This window comes from Neoarius graeffei, chromosome 16, assembly GCF_027579695.1.
Source record: "Neoarius graeffei isolate fNeoGra1 chromosome 16, fNeoGra1.pri, whole genome shotgun sequence".
In the NCBI taxonomy this organism is placed as follows: Eukaryota; Metazoa; Chordata; class Actinopteri; order Siluriformes; family Ariidae; genus Neoarius; species Neoarius graeffei.
In genome coordinates this window covers 37,729,661-37,751,291 of record NC_083584.1, presented here as the reverse complement: position 1 = coordinate 37,751,291, position 21,631 = coordinate 37,729,661, and the positions used below count along the sequence as shown (strand labels likewise).

At 43.3% G+C, this 21,631-nt stretch overlaps 1 protein-coding gene across 1 annotated transcript; it reads left to right on the top strand.

The window, feature by feature from the left end:
• Positions 1-455: 455 nt before the first annotated feature.
• On the top strand, positions 456-19,787 carry fkbp9 (FKBP prolyl isomerase 9). The gene is made up of 10 exons (XM_060942888.1): positions 456-836; positions 6,625-6,770; positions 7,516-7,705; positions 7,804-7,949; positions 9,203-9,392; positions 11,165-11,310; positions 11,584-11,770; positions 11,888-12,033; positions 19,072-19,235; positions 19,331-19,787. Exons 1-10 carry the CDS (start codon positions 634-636, stop codon positions 19,505-19,507), a joined length of 1,695 nt encoding a protein of 564 aa, XP_060798871.1. The 5' UTR covers positions 456-633; the 3' UTR covers positions 19,508-19,787.
• The last annotated feature ends 1,844 nt before the right edge of the window (positions 19,788-21,631 follow it).

Below are 21,631 nucleotides of genomic sequence, written 5' to 3'. Positions count from 1 at the left end.
CTCCGGTTTCCCCCACAGTCCAAAGACATGCAGGTTAGGTTAACTGGTGACTCTAAATTGAGCGTAGGTGTGAATGTGAGTGTGAATGGTCGTCTGTGTCTATGTGTCAGCCCTGTGATGACCTGGCGACTTGTCCAGGGTGTACCCCGCCTTTCGCCCGTAGTCGGCTGGGATAGGCTCCAGCTTGCCTGCGACCCTGTAGAACAGGATAAAGCGGCTAGAGATGATGAGATGTCATTATTATGGCTCAATAAGTCATAATTATGACATACTATCTCATAATTATAATATGCAAAGTCATAATTATAAGACATGTTTTCATTATTATGTGACTTTTACTGTATATAAGCCATGCAGTGAAACGCGGCCACTGTTTCTGGGTTCCGACCTGTGAATCAAATGAATCAAAACTCGCTGAGTTCGATTCACTTGGAAAGAATCGACACGGTGAGTCATGAATCCCGTCAGTCTTGTGTGTCTGGTCGGCTCGCTGGCCTGCTTTACCACGTCTGCAGATCTGTGCCGAGTGACTGCTCCAGCGGCCCTGTTTCCTCAGTCACACAGGCGCAGTTTGGGGACACTGGACCTGTTCGGGAAAACATTCTGCAAACCTGAACAGAAACGGAGAAGAAGATGTTCCGCCTCACAGTGAGGATGATTCTCCTGACGGTTCTGGTTAGTTTCGTGGCCTGTAATGCCCCACCGGTTCCGTTAGACGACATCACCATAGAGAAGACTTTCATCCCTGAGCGCTGTGACCGAGCCGTAAAGTCGGGCGACTTTGTCCGGTATCATTACCACGGCATGTTTCCCGACGGCAAGAAGTTTGATTCCAGGTCAGTGAACGCACTGAAGCACTTTATTACTTGATTGGTGTTGAAGGATAAGGTTTGCTCCATCCAGTAGAGTTCATGTTCAGTGGAGTTCAGCCACGCAGGCATGGGAACAGATGTGGTTCTTCAGACTGAGGAAAGATCTGAGGATCTGTGCATCTACGGTACAAAGAGCATGTATCAGAAGAGCTGATGGGTGGTGTCGCCTCACAGCAAGAAGGTCATGGGTTCGAGCCCCGTGGCCGGCGAGGGCCTTTCTGTGTGGAGTTTGCATGTTCTCCCCGTGTCCGCGTGGGTTTCCTCCGGGTGCTCCGGTTTCCCCCACAGTCCAAAGACATGCAGGTTAGGTTAACTGGTGGATCTAAATCAGAGCATTTTTTAACATAGTTACTGGTCTCCCAGTGGCCAGATTTGGTCTCCTAGTCAATGCCAAACCAGCTTCACTGGGAGACCAAATTTTAAGCCAAGTTACACTACCGTTCAAAAGTTTGGGGTCACTTTGAAATTTCCTTATTTTTGAAAGAAAAGCACTGTTCTTTTCAATGAAGATCACTTTAAAGGAACAGTCCACCGTACTTCCATAATGAAATATGTTCTTCTCTGAATTGGGACGAGCTGATCCGTACCTCTCCGAGCTTTGCGCGACCTCCCAGTCAGTCAGACGCACTGTCACTCCTGTTAGCAATGTAGCTAGGCTCAGCATGGCCAATGGTATTTTTTGGGGCTGTAGTTAGATGCGACCAAACTCTTCCGCGTTTTTCCTGTTTACATAGGTTTATATGACCAGTGACATGAAACAAAGTTCAGTTACACAAATTGAAACGTGGCGATTTTCTATGCTATGGAAAGTCCGCACTATAATGACAGGCGTACCTATGATGATGATACCTTCTGCGCGCTTCGACAGTGCATTGATACCTTCACTCGGAGTTGTACCATTATTTTTTAGACAGGGCGAACGGATCAGGGCATTCGCCCGACGAGGAGCGCTCTCGGCCGGCTTGGGAGGCAGACGGCAGCCCCTCCTGGAAGTGTGGTTTTACCATGGGCCTCATGCGGTAAGAATTAGTATTATAATTTTGTAATTATAATCCTGAGTAGGGGGCGGCACGGTGGTGTAGTGGTTAGCGCTGTCGCCTCACAGCAAGAAGGTCCTGGGTTCGAGCCCCGGGGCCGGCGAGGGCCTTTCTGTGCGGAGTTTGCATGTTCTCCCCGTGTCCGCGTGGGTTTCCTCCGGGTGCTCCGGTTTCCCCCACAGTCCAAAGACATGCAGGTTAGGTTAACTGGTGACTCTAAATTGACCGTAGGTGTGAATGTGAGTGTGAATGGTTGTCTGTGTCTATGTGTCAGCCCTGTGATGACCTGGCGACTTGTCCAGGGTGTACCCTGCCTTTCGCCCATAGTCAGCTGGGATAGGCTCCAGCTTGCCTGCGACCCTGTAGAAGGATAAAGCGGCTAGAGATAATGAGATGAGATGAGATGAGATAATCCTGAGTGAAGGTATCAATGCGCTGTCGAAGCGCGCAGAAGGTGTTAGTACGCCTGTCATTATAGTGCGGACTTTCCATAGCATAGAAAATCGCCACGTTTCAATTTGTGTAACTGAACTTTGTTTCATGTCACTGGTCATATAAACCTATGTAAACAGGAAAAACGTGGAAGAGTTTGGTCGCATCTAACTACAGCCCCAAAAAATACCATTGGCCATACTGAGCCTAGCTACATTGCTAACAGGAGTGACAGCGCGTCTGACTGACTGGGAGGTCGCGCAAAGCTCGGAGAGGTACAGAGCAGCTCGTCTCAATTCAGATAAGAGCATATTTCATTATGGAAGTACGGTGGACTGTTCCTTTAAACTAATCAGAAATCCACTCTATACATTGCTAATGTGGTAAATGACTATTCTAGCTGCAAATGTCTGGTTTTTGGTGCAGTATCTCCATAGGTGTATAGAGGCCCATTTCCAGCAACTATCACTCCAGTGTTCTAATGGTACAATGTGTTTGCTCATTGCCTCAGAAGGCTAATGGATGATTAGAAAACCCTTGTACAATCATGTTAGCACAGCTGAAAACAGTTGAGCTCTTTAGAGAAGCTATAAAACTGACCTTCCTTTGAGCAGATTGAGTTTCTGGAGCATCACATTTGTGGGGTCGATTAAATGCTCAAAATGGCCAGAAAAATGTCTTGATTATATTTTCTATTCATTTTACAACTTATGGTGGTAAATAAAAGTGTGACTTTTCATGGAAAACACAAAATTGTCTGGGTGACCCCAAACTTTTGAACGGTAGCGTATGTCTTATCATTTGGTTCAATCAGTTGCAATTAATTAACCAAGTACCATGTAAGTATACATTTAACAAGGAAAACTTGGCACTGCATTAACTATGTTGATATTATGCTGGCTGAAATGAGGATTCGTAATGCGGCAATTTGCATTACAGAATATGCCACAGCAGTGCAGCCGCATGGACTCTGGGGCCTGTGATTGTATTGCCCAGACCAGTTGGTCTCCTAGTGGAAAATCCTTAAAAAATGCTCTGATCTAAATTGACCGTGAGTGTGAATGGTTGTCTGTGTCAGCCCTGTGATGACCTGGCGACTTGTCCAGGGTGTACCCCGCCTCTCGCCCATAGTCAGCTAGGATAGGCTCCAGCTTGCCTGCGACCCTGTAGAACAGGAGAAGTGGCTACAGATGATGCATGGATGGATGAATCCCCTTCTTTTAGCATCACTAAAAATATTAAAACTTCTAAATGTAGTTAAGTGATTAATCATCTATCTTCATCATATGTCCTGATCAAGGTTACAAATATAGGGGCAGCACGGTGGTGTAGTGGTTAGCACTGTTGCCTCACAGCAAGAAGGTTCTGGATTCAAGCCCAGCGGCCGGCGAGGGCCTTTCTGTGTGGAGTTTGTATGTTCTCCTCGTGTATGCGTGGATTTCCTCCGGGTGCTCCGGTTTCCAAAGACATGCAGGTTAGGCTAACTGGTGGCTCTAAATTGACCGTGAGTGTGAATGGTTATTTGTCTCTATGCGCCAGCCCTGTGATGACCTGGCGATGGATGTACCCCGCCTCTCGCCCATCGTCAGCTGGGATAGGCTCCAGCTTGCCTGTGACCCTGTAGGACAGGATAAGCGGTTATGGATAATGGATGGATGGATGGATGGAGAAGAGCTGATGAGACAAGTACATACATAGCATGCTTTAAAGAATGAATGAACTGAGCAACTACAGGAGTGAATGACTGACACTGAGATGGTCAACTCACAATACCTCCTGAGTTCACTTCCTGAAAGGGGATATTTTTTAATATTGTGTGGACAAGAGAAATAACTTGTGCACACAAAATAAAAATATATAATATTTTGGGACTTTAGGGAGGGCGGCATGGTGGTCTAGCGGTTAGCACTGTCGCCTCACAGCAAGAAGATTCTGGGTTTGAGCCCAGTGGCCAACCGGGGCCTTTCTGTGTGGAGTTTGCATGTTGTCCCCGTGTCTGCGTAGGTGCTCTGGTTTCCCCCACAGTCCAAAGACATGTAGTTAGGCTAATTGTCTACTCTAAATTGCCCATAGTTGTGTGTGTGAATGCTTGTTTCCCAAGCCCAGAAATGGGAGGGTTGTGGCAGGAAGGGCATCTGGCGTAAAAATATGCTCTAATTAGTATGACGTGTGGATCAATAGGGTCCACATGGACCCTGGCAACAGTGCTGCTGCTGATTTTGGGATTTTAGGGGAACTGAGTGAATACAACCCCGATTCCAAAAAAGTTGGGACAAAGTACAAATTGTAAATAAAAACGGAATGCAATGATATGGAAATTTCAAAATCCCATATTTTATTCAGAATAGAACATAGATGACATATCGAATGTTTAAACTGAGAAAATGTCTCATTTTTAAAGAGAAAACTTAAGTGATTTTGCATTTAATGACAACACATCTCAAAAAAGTTGGGACAAGGCCATGTTTCCCACTGTGAGACATCCCCTTTTCTCTTTACAACAGTCTGTAAATGTCTGGGGACTGAGGAGACAAGTTGCTCAGGTTTAGGGATAGGAATGTTAACCCATTCTTGTCTAATGTAGGATTCTAGTTGCTCAACTGTCTTAGGTCTTTTTTGTTGTATCTTCCATTTTATGATGCGCCAAATGTTTTCTATGGGTGAAAGACCTGGACTGCAGGCTGGCCAGTTCAGTACCCAGACCCTTCTTCTACGCAGCCATGATGCTGTAATTGATGCAGTATGTGGTTTGGCATTGTCATGTTGGAAAATGCAAGGTCTTCCCTGAAAGAGACGCCGTCTGGATGGGAGCATATGTTGCTCTAGAACCTGGATATACCTTTCAGCATTGATGGTGCCTTTCCAGATGTGTAAGCTGCCTATGCCACACGCACTAATGCAACCCCATACTATCAGAGATGCAGGCTTCTGAACTGAGCGCTGATAACAACTTGGGTCGTCCTTCTCCTCTTTAGTCCGAATGACACGGCGTCCCTGATTTCCATAAAGAACTTCAAATTTTGATTCATCTGACCACAGAACAGTTTTCCACTTTGCCACAGTCCATTTTAAATGAGCCTTGGCCCAGAGAAGACGTCTGCGCTTCTGGATCATGTTTAGATACGATGTACTAATTGGTGGCTCTAAATTGACCGTGAGTGTGAATGGTTATTTGTCTCTATGCGCCAGCCCTGTGATGACCTGGCGATGGATGTACCCCGCCTCTCGCCCATCGTCAGCTGGGATAGGCTCCAGCTTGCCTGTGACCCTGTAGGACAGGATAAGCGGTTATGGATAATGGATGGATGGATGGAGAAGAGCTGATGAGACAAGTACATACATAGCATGCTTTAAAGAATGAATGAACTGAGCAACTACACTGAGCCCACCAATTAATGACCTATTGCCAGTTGACCTAATGAGTTGCAATTTGGTCCTCCAGCTGTTCCTTTTTTGTACCTTTTAACTTTTCCAGCCTCTTATTGCCCCTGTCCCAACTTTTTTGAGATGTGTTGCTGTCATGAAATTTCAAATGAGCCAATATTTGGCATGAAATTTCAAAATGTCTCACTTTTGACATTTGATATGTTCTCTATGTTCTATTGTGAATACAATATCAGTTTTTGAGATTTGTAAATTATTGCATTCCGTTTTTATTTACAATTTGTACTTTGTCCCAACTTTGTTGGAATTGGGGTTGTACACTATTATCTTATGTGCACAAGTTATTATCTTGTGCATACAAAATAAAAATAAAAAATCTTTCAGGATGTTATGGGCTCTGTTATAGTCCTGTGTGACATGCTCCTGTACCAGATTGTTCTGAAAAAGTGGCATCACATTCCAGTATACAAGTTATATCAAGAAATGACAATAACCCACTAGATTAATTCACTAAAAGAATCTGTTTCTCTGAATGTGTGCATATTTGCATTTTGCAAACATTTGCATTACTACTGTATCTGCTGCTATTGCTCATTTGCACTACTGTTCATATACACCTCATAAGCTGCTCTTCTAAGCACCTTCTCCGTTAGATATTGTACTGTATTTGTACTACTGCTATTTTGTACATTGTTTGATTTTCGAGTGTATTTTTATCTATATTTATAAATATTTATATGTATTGTTTTTCTTCATATAATTTTTTTTGTAATCTTTATCTATTTTTACAAGTAAGGTGAAAGAGATATGGCATTTTGATTCTCCTATATGTCCTGGATATATAGTGAATTGACAATAAAAAAAAAATCTTTGAATCTTGAATCTTTGAATATTTGCAGTTATGATCGTGGTACAACTTACAATGTGTACGTTGACCGAAAACAACTGATTGCCGGGATGGACAAAGCATTACTGGGCATGTGTGTGAACGAGAGACGTCTTGTCAAAATCCCTCCACAGCTTGCCTATGGAAAAGATGGATATGGTAATTTCATATACCTCCTTATATTATTGGTGTGTGTTGTAATGTGTGGCTCCCATTACCACTTATTTGGAGCTTGTACTGTGTGTGTGTGTGTGTGTGTGTGTGTGTGTGTGTGTGTGTTGGAAAGGGGATGTTCAAAGAGGGAAGTTGTTTATGTAAACCTGGAATGATGACAAATGTTGGGGGTGTGGACTGCTGAAGGCAGTGGCTTTATAATGGTATTTGTAAAGACATGCCCACATGTTAGTACAAGTTGTGAAGAAAAAAACTCGCCGTATCTATTTGGGTGCCATCTTAATTCTGATAGAAATATGGCATGATATGGCTCAGAAATGACTGAGGGAAGCCAGAGCAGAGGCTTTTATTTAAAACAACCTGGACAGGATGCAATCAAGATGATCTTTCCATGCTAGTTTCAGTTCAGAACACAGTTTCAAGGTGATGACCCTCTAAAAGGTACCAATGTTCTCAGTGTCACTCGTTTACTCTTTCAAAATCATAATGTGTATGTGAGAAAGGGTATACATAGTTTTCATAGACTTTTTTGTGCCGTCACAAAACTGTTACAACTTCATTTACTGTCAAGGTACTGTTTCCTGTTGCTAACCGAAACCACGTTAGCTGAGTAAAGCCCATGTGTAAAGCCTCAAGAATGAAGGGGTCTGTGGTGATGTATATTCTGAAAGATTTTTGTTTATTTGTGCAACCAAGAATGAGCAACACTATTTGTGCGTTTCCTCCCCAGGCGACCTCATCCCCCCTGATTCAGTCCTGCATTTTGATGTGCTTTTGCTTGATATTTGGAACACTGAAGACAAGGTGCAGATTCAGACTTACCACGTGCCAGAGAAGTGTGGCCGAACCGTGCAGGTCTCTGACTATGTACGCTACCACTACAATGGCACGCTGCTCGATGGCACACTCTTTGACTCGAGGTGAGCAAAACAGTCTTAACAGTAGTCCAGACACTTGCTATGCAGCTGTACATGTGTACATGTAAGTGTGTTCATTCTGCTCCGTATTCTCACTATAGCCACACACGCATGAGGACCTATGACACATACGTAGGAATTGGCTGGCTGATCGCTGGCATGGACCAAGGACTTCTAGGAATGTGCGTGGGAGAGAAACGCATCATCACGATGCCACCGTTCCTTGGCTATGGAGAACATGGAGATGGTAAATATCATTTTGTGAAGTGCTGGAATTAAAGGTGGAGTACGAGATTTTTTTCAGGAGTATTTTTACCATATTGGTTGAAAAGCTCCTCACACCCATGTTGCAAACAGTACAATAGAAGGTGTGACCCAAAAACGAAATATTTTAATCCAGTCTACAGTGTAAAATAAAGGAAAAACGCCATCCAATCCTATCGAGGTAACCACCTCAAAATGATTGGATACTGACACGTCAATCAGACTGAAGCCCGCGACCCCAAACCCCCCCCAACCCTCACCGCCCCACCCCTACCCTTGCGTGTACAGTATGCGCAGGGACCACTCCAGCCATTTCAACACCAATGAAGCATGGGTTTTTGAAACCACCTCCTCCTCCTGTATCCACTATTCGTTCGGATTCACTCTCAGGCTCTGACCTGTAAGTACCATTATGTTCACATAAACATGGTTTTGGCAACATGCTTTGGAGGCACGGGTAGATAGGGGGTTGGAGATGCGGGGGGAGGGGGAGGAGGGGTGGAGACGCGGGGGGTGGGAGCATGGCGAGGGCGGGCGTGTTTTTTTTCAAAATATGGCTTGCGGGAACGGTTATTCCAAAATCTCGTATTCCACCTTTAAAGATGTCTTGAAATCTTACAGTATGACAAATGTAATGATATTGATTATTGATTGATCAGTGCAAATTCAGTTATATTAAATATTTGTGTGGTAGGCAGCCATAATAAACATGTTTTTATAATAGTCATGTTGCTTTCTGAGTTCTGCTGTAAGTTGAACAAAAATACAACTTACAAAGTGTAATTTCTGATCATTCCCAGTGGGAATTAATCGAAACAATTGGCTAACTACTTTAAAAATAATTACCTTGCTTTATTGTATATAAATAAACAATCCACAGACTTCTGAGCAACCTTCTAAGTAAAAATACATTTGAACTTCAACAAATCAATACCAAAAAACCCCCAACAACATCTAAAATATACCTATACAGCAAATTTTTACACATTCAGTGATGTTTTTGTGTGTCTAATAGCCCACAATTGCAGCCACTCCGTACTCACCACGTCTAATGAGTGGTCTCACCTTAACCGTTCCATCCAACACAGATTGCTACTTTAATGCACACTTCTCACGTCGGTCATGGTACCTTGTTGGGAATTAATGACTAACTTAGGGGAAAATGTGATTTTTCTGGTGAAATTGGTTCCTGGTTGAGAAAATGTTTGCTCTCTCTCACTCTCAAACACTCTGCAGGAAGCGACATCCCTGGTCAGGCTTCTCTAGTATTTGATGTGGTTCTGTTGGACCTTCATAACCCCAAAGATGAGATTACAGTGGAGGTTCAAAGCCTGCCAGAGTCCTGCCAACGCAAGAGCAAGGAGGGAGATTTCATGCGCTACCACTATAATGGGACACTGCTGGATGGAACCCTATTTGACTCCAGGTAATTGAAAACAGTGGAAGCTTATAGTGTATGCATTTGATTCATAAGGCAATTCAGAATACATATTCCTTATTCAGAGCCTGCAAATCATACTTGTATGATTTGCGATATAAAGCAAAATTAAATAACAACAACAACAATGAGACCATCAGTGACGGCGTAGTTCACTCCGGCCCTGTCTAGTCTCGAAGGAACAATCTAAAGTGGGCCATCTTGCGCAATAAATGTTGCAAGCTATATACATATAAAAGCTATATACACCCTAGGAATCCCTACAGTACCTATTTGCCAGAAAGAATCCAAAACAGCGAAGAATTGACTGAGAAGAAGTGATTTTTGTTGAACTGCTCATTAAGGCTTAATTAGTCCATAACTTCATTAATAATTGTAATTTAGCAAATTTGGGTAGAAGTTATATGCACCCTAGGTTCCCCTACCTTCATGCCAGAAAGAATCAAAATCGGTGAAGAATTAAGGGAGAAGAAGTGATTTGTGTGGAAACTGCTTGTTAGGGCTTAATTACTTCATATCTTCATTATTAAATGCAATTATGCAAATTTGGGTAGAAGCTATATGCACCCCAGGCAGACTTAACTTCCTGCCAAAAAGAATAAAAAGAACTGAGAGAGAAGCGATTTTCGTGAAATGTGGACGACGCTGGACAACACATGATGGCATAAACTCACCGCCTGTCGGGTGGATGAGCTAATAATAATCTCATCTCATTATCTCTAGCCGCTTTATCCTTCTACAGGGTCGCAAGCAAGCTGGAGCCTATCCCAGCTGACTACGGGCGAAAGGCGGGGTACACCCTGGACAAGTCGCCAGGTCATCACAGGGCTGACACATAGACACAGACAACCATTCACACTCACATTCACACCTACGGTCAATTTAGACTCACCAGTTAACCTAACCTGCATGTCTTTGGACTGTGGGGGAAACCGGAGCACCCGGAGGAAACCCACGCGGACACGGGGAGAACATGCAAACTCCACACAGAAAGGCCCTCGCCAGCCCCGGGGCTCGAACCCAGGACCTTCTTGCTGTGAGGCGACAGCGCTAACCACTACACCACCGTGCCGCCGCTAATAATAATATTAATAATAATAATAATCTCTCCAATCAACATATATTTTATGTATGTACTTTTATCTCATTCTCATCTCATTATCTCTAGCCGCTTTATCCTTCTACAGGGTCGCAGGCAAGCTGGAGCCTATCCCAGCTGACTACGGGCGAAAGGCGGGGTACACCCTGGACAAGTTGCCAGGTCATCACAGGGCTGACACATAGACACAGACAACCATTCACACTCACATTCACACCTACGGTCAATTTAGAGTCACCAGTTAACCTAACCTGCATGTCTTTGGACTGTGGGGGAAACCGGAGCACCCGGAGGAAACCCACGTAGACACGGGGAGAACATGCAAACTCCGCACAGAAAGGCCCTAGCCGGCCCCGGGGCTCGAACCCAGGACCTTCTTGCTGTGAGGCGACAGCGCTAACCACTACACCACCGTGCCGCCGCTAATAATAATAATAATAATAATAATAATCTCTCCAATCAACATATATTTTATGTATGTACTTTTATTTAAGTATAAATAGTGAAAGGAGACAAAAGTACAGAAATATAGAATAAAATGAAATTTACAAAAAGTTTATAAATAATATATAACCAAAAATAAAACAATTCAAAGAATTTTACATAAAATAAAACCACAAATACCAACAAGTATGCTAATATTTGTGTGTCTGTGTTGCAGCTACTCAAGGAATCACACATACGATACATACATTGGGAAAGGCTATGTGATTGCTGGGATGGACCAGGGCCTTCTGGATGTGTGTGTCGGAGAACGCAGAAGGATCATCATCCCACCACATCTGGCATATGGAGAAGAAGGAACAGGTGTGATTAATTACCTTATTATGAATCAGGAGGATATTTACATGGGTGCTCCACGGTAGAAGCAGCTGCATACAAGCTCACACTGCTACCCGTACATGCCTTATGCTCTCTCATTGTCAGGATTTTCTCATACTCACACTCAACTCCTTTTTCTCTGTTGTACACTGTAGGCTGGTTTTGCACTTTACCTTTTTTTTCCCAGTTTACAATTCAGTTTAAAGTCCTTCTTTTCTTCTCCCTTTCTAACTTTCACTCTCTCTGGCCCTGTACCAGGCATTAAGATCCCTGGCTCTGCTGTGCTGGTGTTTGATGTCCACATAGTTGACTTCCACAACCCATCTGACACAGTGCAGATCACCAGCGAGAAGCCAGAGAACTGCAATTACACCACCAAACGTGGTGACTTTGTGAAATACCACTATAATGCTTCACTTATGGATGGAACATATATTGATGCTTCGTAAGTAACACACACATACAGTACATACTGTAGGTGTGCCATGTTGTTTTGAGCTTCAAAGTTCTACCCCATACCCATGTTGTGCTGGTGACAAACTGTTTTTGTTTGTGTGTGTAGTTACAGCTATGGAAAAACATATGATGTGGTTCTGGGAGCAGGACAGGTGATTCTAGGTATGGAGCAGGCCCTGTTGGACATGTGCGTGGGGGAGAAACGCAAAGTAGTGGTACCTCCTCACCTGGGCTATGGAGAAAGGGGTGTGGGTAAGGGTCTCTCATTCTCATCATCATCTTTTTAGTAAACTCCAACAATGATCACAGTGACACGACGGAGCCAGTGAGCTCGGCTTTAGTTTAGCATTCTGGTTTCGTCTGCCAAATGGATAAATGTAATGTAATCCATTTCTTTCTCATGCATGCACACAGGCACAACAAAGGCTGATCCATCATGTGACCCAGACAAATAGTGGTGTTTTGCATATGAGCAGATTATTGTGGTTCTTTTTATCTATTATTAAGAGCTTTAAAGAACAAATGGCTCATATTTTCTCCATGGGTACAGGAATTTCAGGAGGGTTTGGGGCCTCATGCATAAAACATTCCAGAGGTTTTATCCTAAAACTTTGGACAAACCCAAAATGTCCAAGTTACCCACATACATACGTACATTCATTGTCTGTAGCTGCCTATCCTGTTCTACACAGGCAAGCTAGAGCCTATCCCAGCTGACTATGGGCGAGAGGTGGGGTACACCCTGGACAAGTCACCAGGTTATCGCAGGGCTGACACATAGAGACACACAACCATTCACACTCACATTCACACCTACATTTAGAGCCACCAATTAACCTAACCTGCATGTCTTTGGACTGTGGGAGAAACCGGAGCACCCGGAGGAAACCCATGGGGAGAACATGCAAACTCCACACAGGAAGGCCCTTGCAAGCCGCTAGGCTTGAACCCAGGATCTTCTTGCTGTGAGGCGACAGTGCTGACCACTACACCACCGTGCCGCCTACATACATACATACATTATATAAATAAACAAATAAATAACCAGCTCAAATTTTCACACATAACTATCCAAACAAGGGGCGGCACGGTGGTGTAGTGGTTAGCGCTGTCGCCTCACAGCAAGAAGGTCCTGGGTTCGAGCCCCGGGGCCGGCGAGGGCCTTTCTGTGTGGAGTTTGCATGTTCTCCCCGTGTCCGCGTGGGTTTCCTCCGGGTGCTCCGGTTTCCCCCACAGTCCAAAGACATGCAGGTTAGGTTAACTGGTGACTCTATATTGACCGTAGGTGTGAATGTGAGTGTGAATGGTTGTGTGTCTATGTGTCAGCCCTGACCTGGCGACTTGTCCAGGGTGTACCCCGCCTTTCGCCCGTAGTCAGCTGGGATAGGCTCCAGCTTGCCTGCGACCCTGTAGAAGGATAAAGCGGCTAGAGATAATGAGATGAGATGAGATGAGATGAGAGCTATCCAAACATCTAGAAATCTAAAAAACAACTATAAACAAGCCAGTCTTAATCATCATCATCACCATCATCATCAGGTAAATCCTTACAGCCTACTAATACCCCAACACCTATATTCTAATTACCCTGAATTGAATAGCCCAACGGCACGGTGGTGTAATGGTTAGTGCTGTCGCCTCACAGCAAGAAGGTCTGGGTTCGAGCCCTGTGGCCGGCTAGGGCCTTTCTGTGCAGAGTTTGCATGTTCTCCCCGTGTCCGCGTGGGTTTCCTCTGGGTGCTCCGGTTTCCCCCACAGTCCAAAGACATGCAGGTTAGGTTAACTGGTGACTCTAAATTGACCGTAGGTGTGAATGTGAGTGCGAATGGTTGTCTGTGTCTATGTGTCAGCCCTGTGATGACCTGGCGACTTGTCCAGGGTGTACCCCGCCTTTTGCCCGTAGTCAGCTGGGATAGGCTCCAGCTTGCCTGCAACCCTGTAGAACAGGATAAAGCGGCTAGAGATAATGAGATGAGATGAATAGCCCAAAACACAAATGAATTTACTGGAAAGGGCTTCACCTATAATTTTTGACAAACCCTGTGTCCGAAATTGCTCCCTACTCACTATATAGGGCACTACATAGTGGGGACGCCATTTTGTAGTGCTCTCTGAAACCTTAGTGAGGATTATTTACACCCTATATAGTGCACTCAAAGTATCCCACAATGCATCATGAAAAGTAGTGTACAACGATGGTCACTAACCAAAGCAATATATCCCATCATGCATTGCGGTCGCGCTGAAAGAAATCAAGTCTCAAATTTGATTTAATAAAAGGCAGCAGCAAAGAAGAAAGTATTCAGCCTTGATTAAAAAAACTGAAAGATGCAGGTACTTTGTATTGATTAATGTGGGAAATACGCTCAGTATAATATGTATTTATTATTTTGAAAACCTACCAGCCGGCTGATCTGGCACATTTTAATTGTGCGACAGTAATGACGTAAATACCAGCACGACGGACTAGTGTCTGAAAGCGTTTTTTCATTTTACCAATGAGCTCACTATACAGTCCTCTATGTTGTAATTCCCTATATAGGGAATAGTGAACGAGTGAGCATTTTTGGACACAGGGAAACACTTATTCCTGGATGTCAGTTAGCATTATAATAGTAGTAGTAGTGTGTTTATTGCCTCCAAAAGAAGAAAGCATAAAATTAAATACATAAAATCAGAGCAATATACATACAACAATTAGAAATAATAATCACATTAAAAATATTAAAATGACATGAGCATCATATTAAGAACATTTCTGTCATATACAGTGGGGCAAAAAAGTATTTAGTCAGCCACCAATTGTGCAAGTTCTCCCACTTAAAAAGATGAGAGAGGCCTGTAATTTTCATCATAGGTACACTTCAACTATGAGAGACAGAATGGGGGGAAAGAATCCAGGAAATCACATTGTAGGATTTTTAATGAATTAATTGGTAAATTCCTCGGTAAAATAAGTATTTGGTCACCTACAAACAAGCAAGATTTCTGGCTCTCACAGACCTGTAACTTCTTCTTTAAGAGGCTCCTCTGTCCTCCACTCGTTACCTGTATTAATGGCACCTGTTTGAACTCGTTATCAGTGTAAAAGACACCTGTCCACAACCTCAAACAGTCACACTCCAAACTCCACTATGGCCAAGACCAAAGAGCTGTCAAAGGACACCAGAAACAAAATTGTAGACCTGCACCAGGCTGCGAAGACTGAATCTGCAATAGTTAAGCAGCTTGGTGTGAAGAAATCAACTGTGGGAGCAATTATTAGAAAATGGAAGACATACAAGACCACTGATAATCTCCCTTGATCTGGGGCTCCACACAAGATCTCACCCTGTGGGGTCAAAATGATCACAAGAACGGTGAGCAAAAATCCCAGAACCACACGGGGGGACCTAGTGAATGACCTGCAGAGAGCTGGGACCAAAGTAACAAAGGCTACCATCAGTAACACACTACGCCGCCAGGGACTCAAATCCTGCAGTGCCAGACGTGTCCCCCTGCTTAAGCCAGTACATGTCCAGGCCCGTCTGAAGTTTGCTAGAGAGCATTTGGATGATCCAGAAGAGGATTGGGAGAATATCATATGGTCAGATGAAACCAAAATAGAACTTTTTGGTAAAAACTCAACTTGTCGTGTTTGGAGGAGAAAGAATGCTGAGTTGCATCCAAAGAACACCATACCTACTGTGAAGCATGGGGGTGGAAACATCATGCTTTGGGGCTGTTTTTCTGCAAAGGGACCAGGACGACTGATTGGTGTAAAGGAAAGAATGAATGGGGCCATGTATCGTGAGATTTTGAGTGAAAACCTCCTTCCATCAGCAAGGGCATTGAAGATGAAACGTGGCTGGGTCTTTCAGCATGACAATGATCCCAAACACACCGCCCGGGCAACGAAGAAGTGGCTTCGTAAGAAGCATTTCAAGGTCCTGGAGTGGCCTAGCCAGTCTCCAGATCTCAACCCCATAGAAAATCTTTGGAGGGAGTTGAAAGTCCGTGTTGCCCAGCGACAGCCCCAAAACATCACTGCTCTAGAGGAGATCTGCATGGAGGAATGGGCCAAAATACCAGCAACAGTGTGTGAAAACCTTGTGAAGACTTACAGAAACCGTTTGACCTCTGTCATTGCCAACAAAGGGTATATAACAAAGTATTGAGATGAACTTTTGTTATTGACCAAATACTTATTTTCCACCATAATTTGCAAATAAATTATTTAAAAATCAGACAATGTGATTTTCTGGATTTTTTTTTCTCATTTTGTCTCTCATAGTTGAGGTATACCTATAATGAAAATTACAGGCCTCTCTCATCTTTTTAAGTGGGAGAACTTGCACAATTGGTGACTGACTAAATACTTTTTTGCCCCACTGTAGATCATGACTTGGCAGTAACTGGCGAATAGAATCGACTAGGCCATCATCTCTGGTAAAACACTGCAGGGTGCGTTGGCAATACCGTGCATAATTATCATCAAAAATATACTTAAGAGATATTCCATGGTTAAGACACGTTTGACTAGCTCGTGCGACTAGGTTGTCTTGACTAGATGATTTATCACATGATTTTTGGCCAAGTAAAAGTATATATAAAAAAAAAAGATCTGGCCCTAGAATCAGTCACGAACACATTTCGCAACGATTGTAAATAACCAATGCCCAGTGTAGTCTCAATCCTCATCCTGTTATGTGGGTAGGCTACTTATTCATTCAGTTCATTCAGTCAAGACTATGGTGAATTTAGAAAATTCATATCAGTCTGTTCACTAATGTGCTAGTAAAGGCACAATACACATACATATCGTTACAAGTGTGCATATGAAAGGCTAAGTGTATTACAGTGTGGAAATTTCCTTGTCAAGTACACAATATATTTACAGTATGAACACAATTTTACCCATCAGTCCTGTGCTCAGTGGTCATGAGCTCTACTGCATGACTGCAATACTAGATAGAACCAGCAGAGAACGCTCAAACCATACATTGCTGAATGTTGAACATTGGTTAAACAGACATAGGATCCCTCTGGAGAAGATTCCATGCCAGATAGAAAAGCAGTCACACTGGGGTGCTGTGAGCTTTAATTATTTATAGTAATATTAATACTTTTGTCATGCTTTAGTAATAATTCTGAAAGTCTTGATTAATGGTTTGATGCAGTAAGAACAAAGCAATAACTGAAATGCTGCATTGGTGAACTACATTCACTTCTGGCATAAAGGAAGTGTTCATCTCATCATCTCTAGCCGCTTTATCCTGTTCTACAGGGTCGCAGGCAAGCTGGAGCCTATCCCAGCTGACTACGGGCAAAAGGCGGGGTACACCCTGGACAAGTCACCAGGTCATCACAGGGCTGACACATAGACACAGACAACCATTCACACCTACAGTCAATTTAGAGTCACCAGTTAACCTAACCTGCATGTCTTTGGACTGTGGGGGAAACCAGAGCACCCGGAGGAAACCCACGGGGAGAACATGCAAACTCCACACAGAAAGGCCCTCGCCGGCCACGGGGCTCGAACCCGGACCTTCTTGCTGTGAGGCGACAGCGCTAACCACTACACCACTGTGCCGCCAGGAAGTGTTCAATTCTTTATTTTTCTTTATTAAAAAAAAAAAAGGCACACCCAGTGCTCCCTCACCCTGGCCTGTAATGATGGCTTTCCTCTATAGCACAGAGTCCTTTCCATACAGCCCAATCAATCAATCAATCAATCAATCAATCAATCAATCAATCACCTTTATTTAACCAGGTAAAATACTCATTGAGATTAAAATCTCTTTTCCAAGAGTAACCTGGCCAAGAGGGCAGCATAAACAATATTACAATAAAAATACAACCATACAAACAGACAAAATACACCTGGTGCAACATTACAGATGATTACAGATAAAATAGTATTCGGTTAAAATGCCATAAAAGCTCAAGATTAAGAATTTAATTAAAAACATAAATAGAATTTTAAAAGCAAGTGCATTGTACAAGAGGGGTATTTCCTCTATCTTTTAGAATGGATTTAAATTCACCCAGGTTTATCAGCTTTGACAGTTTCAAGTCCCAGGACGAGGATATTTAAAAGCCTTTTTTCCTAAGTCTGTTCTCACTCCAGGGACCAACATCTGTATTGTGTTATTAGAACACAGGCCATGTCGATTTTGTTTTTGACGCAAGTATAAAGGAAGATAAGGAGGAACTAGTCCAAGAACAGATTTATAACCAAACATCAAGCAGTGTGAAAGTCTGCAAACAGACAAAGATGGACAATTTGCTATATTATACAGAGTACAATGATGTACAAGAATGCCGCAGCCAGTGATAAAACATAAGGCACAGTGATAAATAGTGTCCAATTTCTTTAAGTACTGGTCACATGCATTTATAAAGAGTAGATCCCCATAGTCCAATAAGGGCAAAAAACTTGCTGAAAACAGATGCCTCCTAGCTTGGAGTGAAAAGCAGGATTTATTTCTAAAAAGGAAACCCAATTTCACTTTCAGTTTTGATACACGTTTATCGATGTGTAACTTGAATGTCAGCGTCTCATCAATAATAACACCCAAGTACTTATATGATGGGACCCTTTCAATTCAACACCTTGAGCTGTTAAAATATTAGGAAGGATAGACGGCAGCCGTTTCTCATAAGAAAATAAAATGAATTTAGATTTGTCTGTATGTATTTAAAACCAGAAAGATGAGTCAGATGAGACTGAACAAGATCAAAGGCAGACGGCAGATATTCTGGAGTCTGAACTACAGAAGGGGATGAGTCGTAGATGACTGCTCATGACTGCTTATATTCATCTCATCTCATTATCTCTAGCCGCTTTATCCTTCTACAGGGTCGCAGGCAAGCTGGAGCCTATCCCAGCTGACTATGGGCGAAAGGCGGGGTACACCCTGGACAAGTCGCCAGGTCATCACAGGGCTGACACATAGACACAGACAACCATTCACACTCTCATTCACACCTACGGTCAATTTAGAGTCACCAGTTAACCTAACCTGCATGTCTTTGGACTATGGGGGAAACCGGAGCACCCGGAGGAAACCCACGCGGACACGGGGAGAACATGCAAACTCCACACAGAAAGGCCCTCGCCGGCCACGGGGCTCGAACCCGGACCTTCTTGCTGTGAGGCGACAGCGCTAACCACTACACCACCGTGCCGCCCCACTGCTTATATTAACTCGTGAAAAAGAATACAGTTGAACTAATTTTGTATACTGTTTACAAAACACATAAGGAACGTACAGTAATGTTGTAACACTATATCAATGTGTGTAGATGGAGAAGTCCCTGGCAGTGCAGTGCTGGTGTTTGATATCGAGTTGATCGGTGTAGAGGAGGGTCTCCCCGAGGGCTACATGTTTATATGGAATGATGAAGTGTCACCCAAGCTTTTCAGTGAAATGGACAAAAACAAAGACCTACAAGTGGACCCCACTGAGGTATAGACTGACTGTGTGTATACATTTGTGTAAGTGTGTTTTATGTATGTTTGCACATGTCTGTAGTTGTGTCTGAACAATTTCTCTCTCCCTAGTTCTCAGACTACATCCTGCTTCAAGTGCAAGAAGGAAAAGGTCGTCTGGCTCCTGGCTTTGACCCTCACCGTATCATTGAGAACATGTATCACAACCAGGACCGCAATAAGGATGGACAGATCACTGAGGAGGAGTTTAAACTGAAGGCAGAAGAAGTTGCTCATGATGAGTTATGATGGCACATTCAGGGATGAAAGGAATGGGATTGGATGTGTGTTTGGATAGAAAGTCAGGGCATGGGTGGGGGTTGGGTAAAGAACATGATACATTCAGCAGTGCGAATAGTCAGTGCTTTTTAAAATGAGTGTTGATGTGTAGTATGTGAGAGATGTTTGGACATTTGAATGGGTGTGTGTTTGTGTGAGATTATTTTAAAAACATTTTCAGAGTGCCAAAAATGTGTGATCTTTTAAGGAAAAAAACCCCTTCCCTTTAATAAACACATTCCAAACCCCAGTGTGTTGTTATATCATACATCATTTCTACCAATAATCTATATATAGATTATTTCTACCAAATCACATCCACAAATATGCAATACTGAATCCCCTTCTTTTAGCATCACTAAAAATATTAAAACTCCTAAATGTAGTTAAGTGACTAATCATCTATCTTCATCATTTGTCCTGATCAAGGTTACAAATATAGGGTGGTGTAGTGGTTAGCACTGTTGCCTCACAGCAAGAAGGTTCTGGGTTCGAGCCCAGCGGCCGGAGGGGGTCTTTTCTATCCTAAAAGAAAGTGTGGCGTTTGCATGTTCTCCTGTGTCTGCGTGGGTTTCCTCTGGGTGCTCCGGTTTCCCCGACAGTTCAGAGACATGCGGTTAGGTTAACGTGGAGCGGCCTTGGGCTGAAGTGCCCTTGAGCAAGGTACCTAACCCCTGGCTGTTCCCTAGGTGCTGTAGTAAGGCTGCCCACTGCTCTGTGTGTGTGTGTTTTCACTGCTTCAGATGGGTTAAATGCAGAGGATGAATCTCACCGTGCTTGAAGTGTGCATGTGACAAAGGTTTCTTCTTCATTTAGCAAAACCAATCCACCTACATGCATGTTTTGGGAGGTGAGAGGAAACTGGAGAATTAACAGGGACCCTATGCAGACACGGGAGGAATATACAAAACCATGCTGAGACAATAGTCTAAGCTCAGAATATAACTGGGGAACCCGGAACTGTGGGGTAGAAACATTACTGTTTGATCCTAAATCTTCATATGATGCTAAAGCTTCATACAGTACCAGTCAAAAGTTTGGACACACCTGCTCATTCATAGGTTTTTCTGTATTTTGACTATTTTCTACATTGTAGAACAATATTGAAGACATTAAAACTATGTAATAACACATGGAACATGTATGGAATTATGTGGTAAACAAAAAAATCTTATAAAAACAAAATATGTTTCATATTTTAGATTCCTCAAAGTAGCCACCATTTCCCTTGGTGACGCTTTGCACACTTTTGGCATTATCTTAACCAGCTTCATGAGGGAGTCACCTGGAATGCTTTTCAATTAACAGGTGTGCCTCGTCAAAAGTTAATTAGTGCAGTTTCTTTTCATGATTAATGACCTACTTTTGTTCTCAGATCATGACTCAGTACTTGTGATAGTGAATCTGCATGTGGCACTGACAATATTGACTATTATAATTTATTAGACAGACTTGCCAGTTGAGTGGACACACACACACGATTGGACACAACCATTTAAACATAAACATTTAATAAAATCAAGTGAGTTTATGCTGTATATGAGTCCAGTGAAGGCCTTAATCAAATTGCAGTTAAAATTTTAAGAAAAGGGGAAGCACGGTGGTGTAGTGGTTAGCGCTGTTGCCTCACAGCAAGAAGGTCCGGGTTCGAGCCCCGTGGCCGGCAAGGGCCTTTCTGTGTGGAGTTTGCATGTTCTCCCTGTGTCCGCATGGGTTTCCTCTGGGTGCTCTGGTTTCCCCCACAGTCCAAAGACATGCAGGTTAGGTTAACTGGTGACTCTAAATTGACTGTAGGTGTGAATGTGAGTGTGAATGGTTGTCTGTGTCTATGCGTCAGCCCTGTGATGACCTGGCGACTTGTCCAGGGTGTACCCCGCCTCTCGCCTGTAGTCAGCTGGGATAGGCTCCAGCTTGCCTGCAACCCTGTAGAACAGGATAAAGCGGATAGAGATAATGAGATGAGATGAGATTTTAACAAAAGATGAAGCTGTGTTTTGAAAATCAAAACAAATAGATTCTCTTTCTTCAATGTTCCCTCCAAAAACATGCCTCCAAAAAGGCTGGTTGAGTGTTGGTAGTTCACAACATCTGGTG